Source organism: Scylla paramamosain, chromosome 27, assembly GCF_035594125.1.
Source record: "Scylla paramamosain isolate STU-SP2022 chromosome 27, ASM3559412v1, whole genome shotgun sequence".
NCBI classification, from domain to species: domain Eukaryota; kingdom Metazoa; phylum Arthropoda; class Malacostraca; order Decapoda; family Portunidae; genus Scylla; species Scylla paramamosain.
In genome coordinates, this window is record NC_087177.1 from 2,173,599 (window position 1) to 2,192,097 (window position 18,499).

General features: G+C 35.0%; 3 protein-coding genes across 8 annotated transcripts in view; 2 read left to right on the forward strand and 1 right to left on the reverse strand.

The window, feature by feature from the left end:
• The window catches only part of LOC135114030 (organic cation transporter protein-like), a 29,893-nt gene extending 24,449 nt beyond the window's left edge, over positions 1 to 5,444 (forward strand). The window contains exons 10-14 of one of the 2 annotated variants that reach the window (XM_064029665.1): positions 411 to 625; positions 1,959 to 2,140; positions 2,740 to 2,876; positions 4,588 to 4,695; positions 4,838 to 5,444. In XM_064029665.1, coding sequence (XP_063885735.1) covers positions 411 to 625; positions 1,959 to 2,140; positions 2,740 to 2,876; positions 4,588 to 4,669 — 616 coding nt within the window. In that variant the 3' untranslated portion in view covers positions 4,670 to 4,695; positions 4,838 to 5,444. Of the gene's footprint in view, positions 1 to 410; positions 626 to 1,958; positions 2,141 to 2,739; positions 2,877 to 4,587 lie in introns of both variants that reach the window. The other variant, XM_064029664.1, reaches the window with a different exon arrangement.
• On the reverse strand, positions 1,341 to 11,641 carry LOC135114031 (surfeit locus protein 1-like). 3 transcript variants are annotated; one of them, XM_064029666.1, is made up of 9 exons: positions 11,483 to 11,641; positions 10,998 to 11,206; positions 10,749 to 10,870; positions 9,882 to 9,978; positions 9,111 to 9,205; positions 8,322 to 8,495; positions 7,629 to 7,766; positions 7,065 to 7,117; positions 1,341 to 2,850 (listed from the first exon to the last, which is right to left on the reverse strand). In XM_064029666.1, the coding sequence occupies exons 2-9, from the start codon at positions 11,202 to 11,204 to the stop codon at positions 2,804 to 2,806; spliced, it is 933 nt and encodes a 310-aa protein (XP_063885736.1). In that variant the 5' UTR covers positions 11,205 to 11,206; positions 11,483 to 11,641; the 3' UTR covers positions 1,341 to 2,803. The 3 variants fall into 3 exon arrangements, with proteins under 3 accessions (XP_063885736.1, XP_063885737.1, XP_063885738.1); XM_064029667.1 differs by having other exon boundaries at positions 11,340 to 11,610; XM_064029668.1 differs by lacking the exon at positions 1,341 to 2,850 and having other exon boundaries at positions 6,785 to 7,117.
• A 187-nt stretch (positions 11,642 to 11,828) lies between these two features.
• Positions 11,829 to 18,269, forward strand: LOC135114032 (keratinocyte-associated protein 2-like). Of its 3 annotated transcripts, none has more exons than XM_064029671.1 (5): positions 11,863 to 11,982; positions 13,610 to 13,636; positions 16,344 to 16,498; positions 17,020 to 17,150; positions 17,944 to 18,269. In XM_064029671.1, the coding sequence occupies exons 1-5, from the start codon at positions 11,979 to 11,981 to the stop codon at positions 18,044 to 18,046; spliced, it is 420 nt and encodes a 139-aa protein (XP_063885741.1). In that variant the 5' UTR covers positions 11,863 to 11,978; the 3' UTR covers positions 18,047 to 18,269. The 3 variants fall into 3 exon arrangements, with proteins under 3 accessions (XP_063885742.1, XP_063885741.1, XP_063885740.1); XM_064029670.1 differs by lacking the exon at positions 13,610 to 13,636 and adding an exon at positions 13,102 to 13,245 and having other exon boundaries at positions 11,902 to 11,982; XM_064029672.1 differs by lacking the exon at positions 13,610 to 13,636 and having other exon boundaries at positions 11,829 to 11,982.
• Positions 18,270 to 18,499: the final 230 nt, after the last annotated feature.

Sequence of the window (18,499 nt, forward strand, 5' to 3'; positions counted from 1 at the left end):
GATATACAGAAACTGGAAAAAATACAGAGGATAACAATGAAGATAGTATTCAATGCCATAACTGTCCATGCTTGTCAATGCTGTAACTGTCCATGCTTTTAAGACCAAACTGGATAGTTGTAGACGGGATACTATGAGGTCAATCCTCCCCCATAAACCACAACTAGGTACATACAACTAGGTAAACACACACACACACACACACACATGCATGAATGGCAGAAAGAAAACATGTAGTAGCATACTATTGAACAAATTTAAGGTTTATCTTAATTGTATATATATTTTTTTTACAGAGCTGGCTTTCTTTAGTGAAATTATTACACATTGTAGCATTGATTGTCCTCCATTTCAAAATCAGTCATGTCACAGATATTCATCACTGACTAATAATGTTTATGGTTCCACAGGATGGTCAACAGTGGTGTCTATTATGGCTTGTCCCTCAACACTAGTAATCTGGGAGGCAACCCTTACCTTAACTTTGTAATCAGTGGGGCAGTGGAGCTACCAGGTCTTGCTCTTGCCACTATACTTCTGGATCGAGTGGGTCGTCGCATCCCTTTGTCTGCCTTCCTTGGCTTGGGTGGTCTGTGTCTTGTGTCTACTATATTCATTCCCAAGGGTGAGTGTTAACAGGTGCCTTCCTCCACTGAATATTCATTGAATGTCAGTGGACCCTTGATTATCTCCTTTTATAAGAATCCATTATACGTATCTAAACTAGTGAGCAAACACCGTACATATCTAAAGCAAAGAGGACTTCCAAAATTAAGTCAAGCTGCCATAAAACAATTTTTTTTTTTTTATTATATTTGGAGGACTAATTCTCTAGAATATTTGTGAAGACTAAGAGTGAGTACCAAGATAAGTACTATGATGGCTTCTAAGAGGAGGTGAGTGGAGGTGTTTGATTTTAGGAAACCTTTTGGGGTGAATTTCCTAGGATGAATTAGCAACATAGTAAACTGTCAGTAATTTGGATCCATATAGTATATAATTTTAAACTTAGATAAATCAGCTTGTTTCAGGCCAGTTTGAATTTTCTGTTAATCTGAAATTAAGTTGCATTTGCTCAGACTTTACTATATTATTCTATGCAGATAAGAAAATCAGTTCCATTTCTCATTGATAAGCCTGCTCAACAGTGATGCATTACCTTCTCACCAGCGCTCATCCTCATAATATTTAGTATATTTCTTCACTTAGCTGACAAAATGAGATAATTTAGTTTGCATTATTGGATGAAGTTACTTTACAACCTGAATGCCATTTTCAAAACTTGATATGATAAAAACTAACTACTTATTACAAGTAAGTCAGTAAATAAAATTTTATGGCTTAAGCAGCTTTTTAATGATTATCAATATTGACAACATTTACGAAAGCAAGTATTTAATAAAACATGTATTCTTATAGTACAGAGACTACTGCTGGGTACAATGATCCATTCAGATTTTACTTGAAAAGTGGTATAAAAGGAAAAAGAAGAATTTTTATGAATATGCTGCAATGTATCTTGACTGCCAGGATACAGCCACCTGACATGACATGCCTCCCTCCTTTCCTTACTCCTGCCCCACAGCATGAAGATGCAAGGGTATAAAAATAACCATTTTTGGCTAATTTGATCCAGATGTATCTACACTTACATAGTTCAAATTAGAGAGTTTACTGTATTTCAGTGTATTCAAAATGCAAATACATAAGTCTTGTACTTGCTCTATCCATGCTGGTGGTATAAATGCCTGCTTCTGTTAGCCTGTTCAAGGCTTCTGTTAGCCTGTTATATTCAAGTTACACTTGAAGATGCAACTACAGAATAGGAAAACATTTGGAACAGCTCCAGAATTGTAGGCCTTGGATCTTGAACTATTTTCTTTGATCTATATAGAATAAAGGGTTAAAACTATTGCCAAACGACTGATATTTTAATAAAGATAAGATGTTATTTGCAGAGATGTCTTGGCTACTGATCACACTGGCAATGAGTGGCAAATTGTGCATTACTGCTTCCTATGCCATCATCTATACACTATCAGCAGAGGTGTTCCCTACTGTGGTGCGCAATGTTGGCATGGGCTCCTCCTCTATGGTGGCACGTATTGGAGGTGCCCTGGCTCCCTACATCAATATGATGGTGTGTGTGTGTGTGTTTACTTAGTTGTAATATACTGTGAAAGAGCTCTGCAATGTTGCCATACCTTTATATAGGAAACTGATTATTTGTGTGAGAACAGTTTATTTATTTATTTATATTTTTTCAAGATCTCCCTGATTATCTTTGCAGTCAGCCTTTTTCATTCCTGGTCAGAGGAATTTTGAATGAGATCTGGGGAAATATAATTAAAATAACTTGAATATATCACCAATTTCAGTTTTTCTTTATAATTAAATGGAAGATAGTGAATCAAACCATCACAGTTTAGGTTGTTTGTGTATAAAGCTGATGTGTACTACAGAGATATGTTGCTTCACTGTTGTGCCACTTTAAACATCCATTGGAAACTACCCCTTCTGATTTTTTGGGCAGCTTTCCACCCTTTTGATACATAAAAATGAGGGTCACTGGTATTATGATAGGTCTTCCAATACTGTATTTGTGGTTTGAATTTACAGGGCTTGTCTGTCACCCAAATTAACCCTGTAAATAGCAGGCTTTCTGCATAAATCTTGTTTCCACTTGCTTCCAGATTCATACATAACTGTGCCATTTATGATGCATTACTGTTTCCTTAGGATGACATATGGGGTCCACTACCAATGGTCATCTTTGGATCACTCGCTGGCATGGCAAGTCTCCTCACTCTCCAGCTGCCTGAGACTCGATCCCGCCAACTCCCTGAAACCCTGAAGGATGGGGAGAACTTTGGCAGGTATATATATATATATATACAGTTGGCCACACTCCTGCTAGGTTCACTTAGCATTGCTAATGCTGGCTGAGATGCTAACTCTGAAACACTAGTAGTGAGCTTTGCTCAGCCCATTCATTGGTAGTAGAAGAGGGTGAGGAGGAGGGGGGGGATGGAGATTGAGGGAAGTAAAAGAGGTCTCCTTACTACTAGTGAATAGATCAAGCAAAGGTCACTGTCTTACTATCTTATTATCTTACTATCTTGGCCAGCATTGGCAACACTAAGTGGACCTCACAGAAGTGTGGCCAACTGTACATATACATTATTCACCTACAGTCATCTGCTGGTCACCCAGCCAACCATTCCCCTATGGAAAGAGCTCAGAGCTCATAGTGACTGATCTTTGGGTAGGACTGAGACCACTGACACACCACACACTGGGACAGCGAGGTCACAACCTCTTGGGTTACATCCTGTACCTACTTGCTGCTAGGTGAACAGGGGCTACACATTAAGAGGCTCACCCATTTGCCTCACCGCACCCGGGATTCAAACCCAGGCCTCCTTGGTTGTGAGCCAAGCGTGTTAACCACTGCACTATGTTGTGTTTGTGTATGTATGTCTATTCATCTACTGATAGAACATGGAATGTGACAATCAACACATCATTTGGGTGACCTCTGGTACATTTGCTAATGGTAAACGCCTTGCATAAAAGGCATTGTTCATATATGTATTGCTGCAATTTTAAGTAGCAAAAATTTTTTCATTTGAGTGGGTTTTTTAAGAATAAAATATTGCCATTGTCTCTGACAACAGTTTTAGAATGAATTATGGTCATAAGGCAAGTACATCAATATATTAGCTTTTCTTGGTTGCAAAAAACATGTGTAAATTCTGGTGTAATATTTCAAAATTTAGCTCTTCTCAGCAACTTAGTCTCCCAATAGGCCTACATGAAGCACTGTAGCTAACTTGAGGCGTTAGTGAGCCTTGTTTCTCTAAAGAAGATAGGGAAGGTAGGGATATATAGAGTGTCTCATCCACACTCTCCCCTCCACTACCTTACATGCTGCTGCCATAACACAGTAATACTGAGGGCACCAAAAAGCTTAAGTTTATCAAGACTGCAAAAGATGGTGAAAAGACAGGACAGAAGAAAAGCGTGATGTGACAGTCTCCTGTCAGACCTCACACCTCTACTGCCCACTGTGACATGCCATCTTGCAGCAAATTAGTCTCACCTGCTGTCTCACTTCTCAAGAGGATGATACATCAGAATCTGAGCATCATTATTAGAAGCAGAAGAGTGGCCATAGTGAACATACTTCATCAAGAAAAATTTTTGTTTGAAACACAGAAATGCATTTAATCTTTTTGAAATTACTATCTTTATCAACACTGCAGTAGAACATTATATTAGTTATATTACTATGTTCAGAGTACATTCTAATTTGTCAGATCATATGAGATATGCTACTTGACTAAGTTTGGGTGTGAGGTGCAATATGTATTAGGAAGCCTCTCATGTAGTATGTTCCTCAAAGCAGCAAGTACAAATGTACAGCATTGCCTTAGCTATCTCCAGATTTTTTTCATTTTTATTTATTTATCTATTTGTTAATTTTTTTGTGCAAGGAGAAATGCATCAAATGAACTTTGGGGATGCATAATTAGCTATATGTTATTATGCCTTATAGTCTTTTCACCTACTCTTTTTTACTTGCAGAAATTCAGAAGTATATAAAGATAAGTTGGATGAAGAGCCTTTCAAGAACTGCGAAGAGGTTGACATTAATTTGGAAGTCTAGATCATTCACAGAAATAACCAAGGAAGGTAAGGTGTTACAGTATGACTGTAGTTAGAACATAAAGCATTGCCAATAGTTCTTACATACAGTATAGAAATGTGACTTAATTGAGGTTCAAGTTATGTGTATGTAATGATCTAAACATGGAAACTTTCTACTCCCATTCAGGGAGGAAATGTACCTATCAGCAACATTCTGGGCTTTCATGTGGAGTCCCAGGTTTAATCCTGCCAAGATGCCTTTCTCCTGAAGCTCTGATTTATTTGAGTTTCCAGAATAATTGTTCAGTATTTCAATGTACTAAGTGTGTTCTGGTTGTGCCCTAGTTTGACGCAATACAAATGAAAATGCACTAGTTTAAGGTGAAACATGTAGGTAAATGTTAATTAATTCAGATAGGCAAGTATTATGATGATTGTCATTGTTGAAGTTCTGAATCTCCTAAGTACATAAGGAAGGATTGGAATAATGTATAAGGCATGTGATTATTTTGTGCATATTGACAGTAGATCTCTTGTTTTCAATCTTGAGTTTTTGTGATGACTCCTGGTGCAGCTTGTTGATATCTTTTGTGAGAATATAAAGTTTGATTATAATTAAATGTCGCTTAGTTTAATTTTTTACAGAAAATTTTGTAAGATTTGACATTTTCTTCAAAGGATCTGGAGTATGTAGGACAAAAACAGAGATGTCCTCTTTAGGCAAGGACAATTGTTCGTTGACTTATGCTCAGTTAAAAGAAGAGTTGCATTATTTAATAAATCATGCTAACTAAGTCCAGTGTTTACTTCAGTCTTTCACATGGTGCATTCCATAGTAAACAGAAATATACCAGGTTATTGCCAAAATCATGATGGCAACTCCAAAATCTTGGTTCAATAAAAACACTAGAACAATAACCAAAACTTTTCTCCTATCTACTCAGTAAAATGTACAAGATGACCAGGCCACCTGATCTACTGCTGATGGTTGAGGTCTTGCAGTACAGTCATGCATAACATTTTCAACAATAGACACCTAAGAAAAGTGTGAGTTGAATGTAAATATTCTGCTCTTGAATAGTCAGTATTTATGAAGTCTTATTAAGTCTTAGCTATGAACTATGACACAGCAGGAAAAAATGGTGTATTTTGATCATGACTTAGAAAACAGTAATTAACTATATGCATGTCATATATTCACCAAGGGTGTAACACTTAGCATGACTTATAATACTCCCACAATCCATATGGCTGTCACACAATAACTTCAGTCCCAGCAGAGAAATAGTCTTTCTAAAAGGGACATATTGAATAAGCTAAGTGATGGAAATGCTGATTAGACAGTGAAAGTATTCCGCTTGTTGCCAGTCTGGCAAGGGATGCCCTCCTTAGAAGTTAATGTGATTGTAGCATTCTGGTATGCAGTTGTGCAGTAGCAGTAAGCTCATTCTATTACAGCCATCAATTACAGTATCAAGCAGTACTACATTCTCTCAAAATATCTTTCCTGTCATTATTTTGCTACAATTTTCTTTTATAGTAAATGGGTATATCATGTTGTTCACGTTACTTACCATGTCTTTGATTCTTTTCCCTTTGTTTTAAAATTTTTGCTCATATTTCTCAACATTTCAGAACTACTCGTGTTTTTTCATTGAATAGTTTTAATGAATTTACAGTACAGGGGTGGTCACACCAAAAGAGCTTCCTTATCCAAACATTCTCTTCTTACTTATTTAGCCAGTTCATTATGATAACTGTCAGACACATTGGTGCCCACATGCTCATCCAGGCAGCCCAATTGGGGAAACTAGGCACTGTATAAAAATTCACTTATCACTAGAAATTTTTCATTGAACTTTCACTCATTTCTTTACAAAACGCATCATGTATTCTTATCATTTCCTAACATACCTAATGCATTATGATAGGTATATAGATAAATGTTGTTATGAAAACTTGTGGTATGGCATGAACCATTACTACAGTATATGGTTTTCCTTTGTGCTAATGAATACTGTACAGGGGGAAGAAAGAACCACCCCATCAGCTGAAGTATCAGTTGGCTACTCAGAACTGCAGTATCATAGATATAACATACTGCAGTATGTAGGAATTATTTACAATTCTAGAGGTAACAAAACATTTTAATTTAAACATTCAATAGTAGAAGGATATAATACAAATTATTTACATGTCTAGTATTAAAATAAAAAATAAGTTTTGCTTCATAAATCATCAGTAATTGTACATTTAAACAAAAATAACAGATAAATGAAAGGAACCTACTAATTTTCAGAGAAAACATCATATTAGATTCAAGATGTAGACTTTCCATTTCTACATTCCTATCGTGTCATCTCGGCAACACATGGTGTTGAACATGAGGCACAAACTTTAAAGGAGCGGCTTACCCATGATGAAGCGTCGGTACCACAGGTAGGCTGTGGATAAGCTCAGACTGTACCTGTAAAGTAGGTGGTTACCTTGTGATAAGAATGATAAACTATTGTTATTGACATGAAATTCTTGTTCCCACAGTGACCACCATGGTGGGCGAGATGGTATATGTTCTACTTAACATCTAAATATTTCTTCTACTAATTAACATAATTTGTCATTCACTTTTCTCACTCCCATGAATATTTATCAACAGGCTAAACATCCAAATACACAGCCACCACACTCCTACTTCTTCCTTAGTTAATTGCCCATATCTAAAACCTTCTAGATGAACAGAAGCTACTTTTGGCATGAAAGATGAGTCCAAATTGTCTCCACCTGGCTCGAGAAGAGAACTTGTGATCTACCAGATGTGAGCCAAACACACTAGCCACTACATAATAATGCAAAATTATGGATAGGTATTGTCATAATATAATTCTACACCTAACAACATAATAATGACATAATAGATAATGTCCTACAATATTAACTTTCATACCAGAATAGTATAGCAGAATAGTGGTAACACTTACCATGTCAGCAAGTAAGAGAGGTGTTCATTTCTCATGGTAACCCGTGTCTGTCCACCCTGAGGGCCACCAGGGACAGTATCCACAGCATCCAGGAAGATGGGGGCTGTGTTCAGCATTTGAGACATTGTTGGCACATCTCTAAAAAAGAATAAATAAAAAAAAATAATGTTTACAGTGTGAATCTCTGCCATCAACTCTTTCAGAATTGGATACAAGTTTTCATAATTGTTGTTTTGTTACAAGCAGGGGACACTCTAATTGACTGATATCCTCCCTGCACAGGTTGAGCTGCTGTTCTAGTATGGAATTTGCCCTGGAAAAAATGTTTGCATCATAAAGGCTATTCACCTTGGAATGAGCAGCCCTTCTAACACAAAATATTTCTCAGCAGTGTATTACACCTGCATTGTGGTCAACTGGCAGCATCCAAAAGTCTAACTTGTAAACTCATGGACAATTACTTACCAAATTCTTATTAATCTAAAGATTGGATTACTGCCTGAACTATACTAGATCACCTACTTTCTTAGAGCTTCTAACTAATGTTTTTTCCCTACCTTGCTGGAAAATTTGCTTGAAACAAAATTAAAAAACAATGAGAAAATCCTGAAATGATATACAAGAGTAAAAAGATCTCCATATGCATTATATAGACAAGACATGCACTGCAGGAATATGAATCGGTCACAGCACCTGTACAAGAAGACTGTGGCTCCCTTTTTGTTTTCTGGCATGAATGGTGCTCGCTTTTCTGTTTTGCGTACCACCACTTCCATTTCTATCTGCCCCTCCACCTGACCTTCTACTCTGGTGTCTTGATTCTTCTGCTTGCGAGGAACCCAACCTCGATTGACAAGAACAGTCAAGCTGAAAAGAATCACACTTAATTCTTATTCCTATCAATGGACTTATTACAGTTAAAAATAAGATAAAAACTGAATACATCTATACACATTAATCTCTTTTTAATGTTATTAACTGAACATTAAGGTTTTACATTTTGCATTATAAAAATTATGATGGTAGCTTACATATTAAAATGAGCTATTATCTGCATCTCTCATGATGAGAATGTCAATACACATTGGAATATTAACTTTTTTTTTACTTTTCTAATTTCTTTTAGAGAAAATGTATTAGCATTTTTCCTGCTTCAAAATAAGTTTCCTCTTCATGAAAATATCCCTAACAGCATAATTTTGAGATATTTATTATCTTTATTTGGAAACAAAAAATCATAAAGCTAATACATATTTCATATACACAATAATTCTTATTTGAAATCATTGTTCAGTGTTAAGTCAACAGTATAAAGGATGATCTCTATCATGGCAGACTGGCTTACTAACAACTATGGCTATGATGACAGCAATTATAATATAATATGGAAATTATATGCATTTTACAAACTTTACAAAGTGAAGCAAAGCAGCAGTTTTCATATATTTTGCTAGAAATATACAAAGAAAACTTCATCCCTACTCTCTGTCAGCCAGCTTGAAGGGAGTGATGACGAGAAAGCCACTCTGGCCTGATGATATGAGGCCACTTCCAGAGTGGCTCACATCCCCTTCAACCTGTCAAGGATCTCATGTTACATTTTCTCTTCATTCAAAGAATTTTCTTTATTATTAACTTTAAACCTTCCAATCACTACATTACTTAAATGCAAGGATCATTTTTCACTTTTAATTGCTTATAACTACTTGAATTGTGTGCACAAAGGAATTCCACCTCTTATATCCACTCTTTTGTGTATAAAATAAAACTTTTAGCTTACCTGGTTAAATAATTATTTTAATAGTAAAGTAAAAATAAAGGAGAGGGAAAATATAAAACAGAATATTTGGAAATTTCAGATGTTGAAAGGTATAATTTTCAAAAACTGTGCACACCTCCCCACACACCCACATATAGGCCTACAAGTACAGAGAGAGAGAGAGAGAGAGAGAGAGAGAGAGAGAGAGAGAGAGAGAGAGAGAGAGAGAGAGAGAGAGAGAGAGAGAGAGAGAGAGAGAGAGAGAGAGCGCATTAAGAATAGTTTCCTCTATAATATTTTTCTTAAGGTATGAAAAGCCACTCTACTTGATATTCCATAAATGTTTAAAGCTTAATACATTCACCCATATTTATGATTCCTAAGGCACAACACTGTTAGAAAAATTCAATTAGCTTACTATAAACTTACTGAAACTGCATCTAATTTATATGACTATTTCTTCATTATTTTTATTTTTGGCTATAAAACTTTACCAATGCCGGACGAGGGCCCAAAAGAATCTCTCTGCTGTGGTCAAAGGTTCCTATCATCTTCACTCGACGATATTCTAAATCCTCAAGTTCTTCTAAGCTAAAAAAAGATGGAAGAAAAGACAATTAATATTTCATACAAAGATGATAAATTCATGACAATCATCCTGTAACTTGATTGATAAGTTTTTAGAAAGCATATGATGATAAAAGAATATTGTAGGCACTTTAAATTACTTCATCTATATTTGTATTCATCTTCAAACCTACTTTATGAACATAAATATAAAGAAAACACAGACAATGTTCATTAATTGCACATCACACCTATTGAATCAATAAAATTTCAATATAACATCATCATGCCTTTACTTCATTTTCATCTTTTTAATTAAACAAATGTAACAAATGCACAGTGAACACTATGAGAAGTACACAGTGCTAGCAAAAGAGATATGACAGGTGAGGATGTAATGTTTGAATACTAAAGCATGTATAAATGGAGACTATTTATCCCTCTCTTGGAAGAGGTTCTAGGTGCATTAGAGATATAGATATATTGGTGGAAATACATGCATTACTAAATTTGTTTGTCATTTGCACACTGTTAGTTACACGGTGAAATATAATATAATTAAATAACTTATAGTAAAACTTACTTAATATCCTGCTATTATTAATTGATAATCAATTCTCATAAAAGACTACATGAAACAAAATCTCTAGTTTTAGTGTAATATAATTTATATGGCAATTAAAACCAGAAAATATTATGTAAAGTAATTATTAAAATAATTGAGAACAATTAGGAACAACAATATATCACTTAAGAAGTTGTATTTTTTTTTTTTTTGCATATTTCATACCTACTTTTCTGGAAACCGAATAGGAGGTGCTTTGGATTTTGCAGCTAATTCGTCAATAAGGTTGAGCTTCCATTTTCTCCTCTGAACTTGCCAAGTTCCAAGACAAAATGTGCCTATGGGAACTATCTGCAGATATTAAAAGAATACATCAAGAAAGACATATTTTCTTTTCTTTAACCTTCAGTTGTTTACTCATTAAGGTGTGGGACAGACCTTTTTTCATATTGGCATGGCAACAGAATCATGGGCTTACCAACAGGAACAAGCCCATGGGACCAACGGGATGACTGCCTGAGGTGGCAGCTGAGGTGGCCATCCTACGTACTGGGGCCAGGCGGGGAGTGGGAAGGCCCACCACAACACTGCCCCTCGTGAGGGGCAGTGTTGGGTGTGTTCCATGTTGGGCAATAATCAAGATCCCCTCGCCAATTTTCACTCCCTGGCGAAGGATTCGACTCATCTCTGCAAGGAAATCATGGTATAAACCTGCTCTATGACAGAATGTCCTAGTCTACGGCCTTCCCATATCTATCTCTTAGAGTTTCAGTGGCACATTCTCTTACGAAACATCAAAAATCGACGGAACCGCTATTACCTGCAAGTTGACGGCGCGAGTTTCTTTGCTTGTAAATATGTTTCGTAACACTCTCAGTCCCTTTTTTGTGGCTATGCCTCTCCTCTTCTGATACGAGTCGCACTGTCAGGTAGATTTAAGTAACGTCCACTGTATTGCCTTACCTTGTCTTGTCTTGATGTTGTGGGGCTGTATTACTTTCCCCAGCGCTGTTGGTCCTCTTGTATAACTGCAGGTTTGTTTTGATCCAGCCTCTCTCTGATCGTACAGTGTCCGTCTTCACATTCCATTCGGCTCTTTGTCGTCTGTTTCCCTATACTGTTTTCTCCTTTTTTCTCTGTAACTTGTAAATCCTTTTTGATCGTCTTTGTGTTCCTTTACTGATGACATTTTAAGACATGTTTTCCTAGAATGAGTTTTTTTTTTTTTAATTCTACAATACGCATTATCACAAAGTCTCATCAACGAAATAATTATAATATTCTGTGATTGCAAGAATAGCATGCAAAAAAAAAAAAAAAAGAAAATGTGTAAATTACTATAACATAAAAACCGAAATGCACCAAAAGCAGCTCTGCGTGACGTGGGCGCCGCTGTTTTGCTGCCTGGCTGTCACTTCACCGCATTGAAACTCTGCTGCTTTTCTGCCTTGCCGGCGAAATGGGTAAGACCACAAATTATGAAAAAAAAAGATTACTATATGACAGATTTTGCAATAGAATATGCAATGCCAGATAACCTCGTTAAGGAAAGCTCTTTATCAAAATTCACCGGGTATCACGTTCATGTACTTCTTAGGTTACACGTTGCTTTCCCTTTGTATAGACCCCAACAGAGTGAGACCACAACTACAGCACAAAATGAATTAGTGAGGGAACTCATTACTGCTGTAGTTTGCGGCAGGACTGGGAATTCAGAACAGTGCTCTCGAGAAATGTTAGTCTTTCAGATAATGTTAATTGAATTCTTTATGATCATTGTAGCCTTGATAGATGCCGTAGGATAAACATGAATGGTCAACCCTGATAATGGTAAATAATAGGATGGCTTCTGCTCTTAACTGCTTCTATCTCGTCAGGCAACTCACATGTATCATTACCAAAATTTATTAAATCATCAAACAATTTGAGTTACATGCCGTTCAGTAATTTTTCACATAGCATGTTTAATCTAATCTTGTATTACATAGTTTTTTTTCCCCATTTTTACACTAATATTGCCTCTTCAAAATTATTTTCTTTTTATTTGTATTCAGTAATACAACACATTTGGTTATAATGCTAGTTACTCTTAAATTTAAGTCTTATTATGTCCTCTATATGTTCCTGTCCTTACTTAATGGAAATGATCATTTAACCCACACATTACCAGCATAAGAAAAAAGTATCATCCATAGTTTATTTTTTATTTATTTATTTATTTATATTTATTTTATTTATTTTTTTTGCATTATTAATATTTTACCTAAATTAAGGAAGTAAACAATAATTCTGTTCTCACCTCCCTATAAAGTTGATTTGTGGGTTTTTGTCAGTCTTTGGTATGTTGTGTGCCAGAGAGTTGTCATGTAAGTAGTGCAAAGCTCCTTAGTGTTCTACAGGCAAGTACTCCCATGTCACTATGCTCCCTCCTAACCTTATTTCCTAAAACGTTCACATCCCTCCCCTCCCCCCTGATACACTGCTCCTCCTGCTATTGTAACAGTATTGTCTTGTAAACTTGTAACCCTGGATGTATCATCTGGCCATATATATGTATGAATGCCCTTTCCCATTCCATTCAGACTCACCAGACCCTCCCAGTCTCCGGATAACCATCCAGCCCTCTGCCTGCCATTGCACTGTTGTCACAGAACTCAGTAGCCTTGCTAAGTCATCTTAAGATATGGCATTACCTTTCCCATCCAGTGACACACCACTCAGCAGCAGTAAGGAATATCAAACCCAACATGACAAAAAATACCTTAAAATATGCACATAATACTTCATTGACTGGCATGAAAAGGCAAATGAGATATGCCATTGACACTCTGCACACACTCAGCTGTGAAGTTCAGTGAGGATTGCCTTTGCTTCATAGTCACTGGGTGGAAGGAGCAGGGCTTTTTCCAGAAGTTTAACTGGTTTTACTTGAAAATCCTTCATTCCTGAATTTATGTAATTTTAGACTTTGAAAAAACTGTATGATTGTTTATTTCTTATTTATTTTCTTTCAGATGCAAAACTTTATTGTTGATGTGGGATATTTAATGCATATTTGCTACATAATCTTACCCAAATTGATATTTTCAGGTGTTAATATAAGAGATTCTGAATACCGTAAGTACAGCTGAGAGTTAGCAAGGCATTTGCTTGAGTCACAGGATTGCTGAATGGCAGTGCATTTTCTCTCTTTTCTACACCAGGCTAAGTATTTCATTTTGTTAGACATTCAGTGAATACTAGACAAACTGTGATTCTCTTGTATTACTGTACTCTGATTAGTCACAACTACTTTGCAGTCTGAAGTGGATTTTTCTTTTGATTTTCTTCTGTAGCTCCTGATTTTTACATTTGTGCACAACTCACCAGTCCTGGAAAACAAATTGCCACCATATTCAGTGTGATGCAGACTAACATCTAGAAATGTAAGGTAGCTGGCAGTATTCTGAGTGAGGAATTTATTTAATTTAACAGTTAGATTTGTTTAAGGTGGATGTTATGTTTTTTGCTTTCCTGTTTGCTGACACATTGCACTTTTATATCATCACGTATACACTTTTTTTTATTATTATTTGCTGTGAGACAGTTTACCAGGGTTTCTGGGAATATTGTTAAGTAAGCCTCTGGTTACACCTGACATCCATTTTATCATTAAAAACTGTGCAGTCTCTGTATATTTTGTAGTTATGCAGTGGAACTCTAATATTTATACTTAAAGTAATTCTACAGGTATTGTTTTAATTGAAAATGGAATAAGATTTAAATGTACACCTGCAATCACTACAGAAATTATGGATGTGAATTTGCTCATGTTTGTAAATCAACATCCAAGAATATAAAACTGTGATACAGCCAGGTATCTCATGTCAAGCAGTTTGTTCATTATGAAGACTATGGGTCATGCTTTTGCACATGTAGTCATTCAGTGTGCATATGTTTGTATCATGTGATGGTAGGTTTCAACTTAGAGGAATAAGATGATTATTAGACTTGGTACCACAGACTATAGCTTGTCAATTGAAGTGAGTAGGTGTTAAAGTATTTAAAATTACTGTGATGAGAGCAAATAAGGTTTACAATTGTAATATATGGCATGAGATCCTTATAATAGCTAATACTTGATTATGCCATAGTAATGTTATTGCGGTTAAGAAAATATCTAGTTTGTATCTAAGGACCTACAACTTTTAATTAATCTGTGTACTGTATCCACTATTCAGTATCAAGAAAAAGGTAGGACTTGGATAGAGGGGGCATTGTTATTGTGAGTAGGAGTTCAGTAACTTGTTTCTTTAACTGGAGAATTGATATTGTGTATAATTTTCTAACAGAATATGGCTTTGCCACCTCTACCAAAACAAGTTCTCTATGTGTAAGTACAGATTATGATTAGCTGATCATTGCTTCATTCAGGATGGTGTTAGTGTCAAAACACCCTCAATATATCGTAGAGGAGGCAAAATAATTATTCAGAAGGAGAGTAACATGAGCTTGAAACCATTTTTTTGTGCCAGCCATGCTATTCCTGAGTGATCACACAGCTGAGCTTAAATGCTGTTGAACTTTGCTTTGTGCTATCCACCACTTATCCAGCAGATGTCCAAGATTGTTGATGGAAGAAGTCAGCGTTGCACTCATGGCTTCACATCTCTTTTTGAGACATGAGAAAGTCAAGAATGAGCGGAGTCTGGTGTATCATCATCTTTACATGAGAGGATCATTAAGATGGTCTGACAAAGCATAATGCAGATGATAATCATTTCATATCCACAGGGCAACATCTAAGAGAATAGGATTTGTCACAACTATCCAATAATAAATATTCCTTATAATTAAAAAGATATGTATTGTTCAAATTTGTTTTGCCACATCACAAGATATGTTATATTTTACTGCTATTAATCCAGAGGTAATCTAAAGCAATTTTGACTTCTTCGTCCCCTAATGATGGCATATCTACTTTCATCTGTTTCATAGATCTAGTTTCACATGAGTCAGTATAATATATATATATATATATATATATATATATATATATATATATATATATATATATATATATATATATATATATATATATATATATATATATATATATATATATATATATATATATATATATATATATATATATATATATATATATATAAGAAATGCACCTTTAGGTAATTACAAGATTTTAGTTTACTATTCATAGTTGATTTCTGCTGTTATTGATATACTTATCCTTTTCAAAATATTTGCATACATGTCACTGGCAAGCCTGTTGATGTGAACAGAGACTTGAGCTGAATGTGGAACTAGTGAAGTGCAAAGTAGAACAAAAGTTCTCATGTCTAAAATTGTGTTTTGCCTTTACTTATCAAATCACTGTAGAATTAACAATATATATGCTTTCATTTTACTTAATTGTCCCTGTCTTACATTATTTATGAATAACTGACAGAGAATAATTGACAGCACATATTGGTACACAATTGACTTTGATGCACTGTTGATAGTGCACTTATAATACAGGATAATTGTGTGTTGGAATGCCAGTAGTCTGTCTCTTGGTAATTAGTTGAATTATTTTCTAACATACACACAGCAATATATATATATATATATATATATATATATATATATATATATATATATATATATATATATATATATATATATATATATATATATATATATATATATATATATATATATATTGTAGATACACAGATAGACTATTGAAATATATTGATTTTATTATCAGTCTTAGAAATAGTTGTTCATATATATATATGGTAATTACTTGTTTGTTAGTCTGATTTGTTTAATGTGTTGGCAGGTGTGAGCACTGCAGCCTCCTTTGGTCTGTCCATTCTGTGCTGTTTGCTGGTGTTCTCAGCACTGCAGATGTACAAGAATCCACTGGGGTCCACAAGACTCATGACTCTAATTGCAGGATATGTTGCATCATGGCTCTTCATTTTCATGTTAACTGTATCCTTTTAACTGCAAACTTCTTAGCTTTAAGCACTGTTAAAGATCAATGATAAGGAAGGTTACAGACTATTCTGAATTCAAACATTCATCTAATCTTTATATTAGAAATTTTGTTGACAGTAATCTATGGCATATTCACTTAAATATGCTTTCTGAACTGCTGATCTAGTATTATGTTTCCCACTAAAAGTCATCAGTAAAGAGAGTACATTCATATCAACACATATAAATAAATTATATATATATATATATATATATATATATATATATATATATATATATATATATATATATATATATATATATATATATATATAATTTATTTATTTACACACACACACACACACACACACACACACACACACACACACACACACACACACACACACACACACACACACACACACACACTGTCTGTGTGTGTGTGTCTTAGTAATTGTCCATTAGTAAAGAGTGTTTATTAGTATAACTTAGTTGGCTTTTATTTGTACTGTCTTATTTTCTTAACTCTAAAGCAGGCTGTGAGCAATCTGGAAAACATCATGTTTGGCAAAGGTTTCCAAGCCCGTGTAATCCCAGAGGTGGTGCTGTGCATGGTCCTGGCATGTTCAGCAGCAGGCATGGTGCATAGAGTGTCTGTCACTGTGTGGTGAGTGGCCTATAGATGTTCTTCTAAACTTGTAATATAGTTATTCAGTTATGCTCATTTAGATTGTTGGTTTTCATATTTAAAAAAGGTTTTGATTCACATATATGTATGTACACATGACTCCCTATTTGATGAAGCAGCCTTCCTACCCATATTTTTACCCAAAGTGGTATGTCAACTCAAGGGAATTTACTAGGTAAATATCGATGACCAGAAGTTGTGACATGTAAATTAACACTTTTTTATTGCTATTTGGTACAATTTTCCTTAATTATCATTCACTTTGAGACTTCATATGTTCCATAGCCACCTCCAGTCTTTAAACTGGATAGAAATTGAAAAATCTAGACAGGGAAGCATGGGGAGAGGGACAGGAAAGGGGATTTGGAGGGGGAAAGGAAGAAGGCAGGCCTAAGATTCATGTCAAAGGCAGCTCAAGCTAATGATAGATGTCGCTTTTTGTTAGAAATATAGATAAGAAAGCTGTTTGATCAAGTAGGAAGCCATCTATACATAAAAGCATGAATTTCATGAGGACTGTATCCATTGCAATTTTCATTATTAACATTCAGAAAAGTCTGTTTTATAGTATCTATATTATCAAGCCTTCTATTTTTAGTCATATCCATAAACATTTTATCATAGCAATACACATCCAGTTTGGAGACTTGCAGTTTTTATCTTCATCACCACTAGCATTTCCTCCTTTGTTATTAAAGATTCATATAACTTTCTTAACATATTAATTCCCCATTCTTTTTTGCATTCAGTAACTTTCAATCTTTCCTTTCAGCCTTCTGTGCTCCATGGTTGGACTGTATTATATCAATAAAATGGGACAGTCTAGCACAACTCCTGCTGCTCCTTCAGTGTCAGGCTCAAAAAAGAAGAAATAAAATATTGGATTATGATGTTCATTGAATGATTTCCATATGACATTCATATATTTCATGTTAACTTGGAATGCAGATTTTGTTTATACTCATTTTTAACCATCCATAATTTCCTATAGACATGCTGGAGCTTGGTGTGTAATTTGTTGCACTGGTTTTCTTAAAATACCAGAAATTATACTTTTTAAAGGGCCCAGGGATTTGTAATAAAAATCAGTTAATTAGTCATTGTGTATTCTTGACCCATGATATGTGATAAATATATTACAGGTCTTTTAAATATATTACAGTTCTTTGTAGCTTATGTACTTGTATATACTGTAAACTTACCTCTAAAGCTACATCATCTTTACCATTTTTAAAGATATTCTGTCTGTTCTACAGAAAGTTTTCATCAGCAGTATTTATATTTTATACAGTAAAATCCCTCTTCTCCGGCATCAACGGGACCGCCAA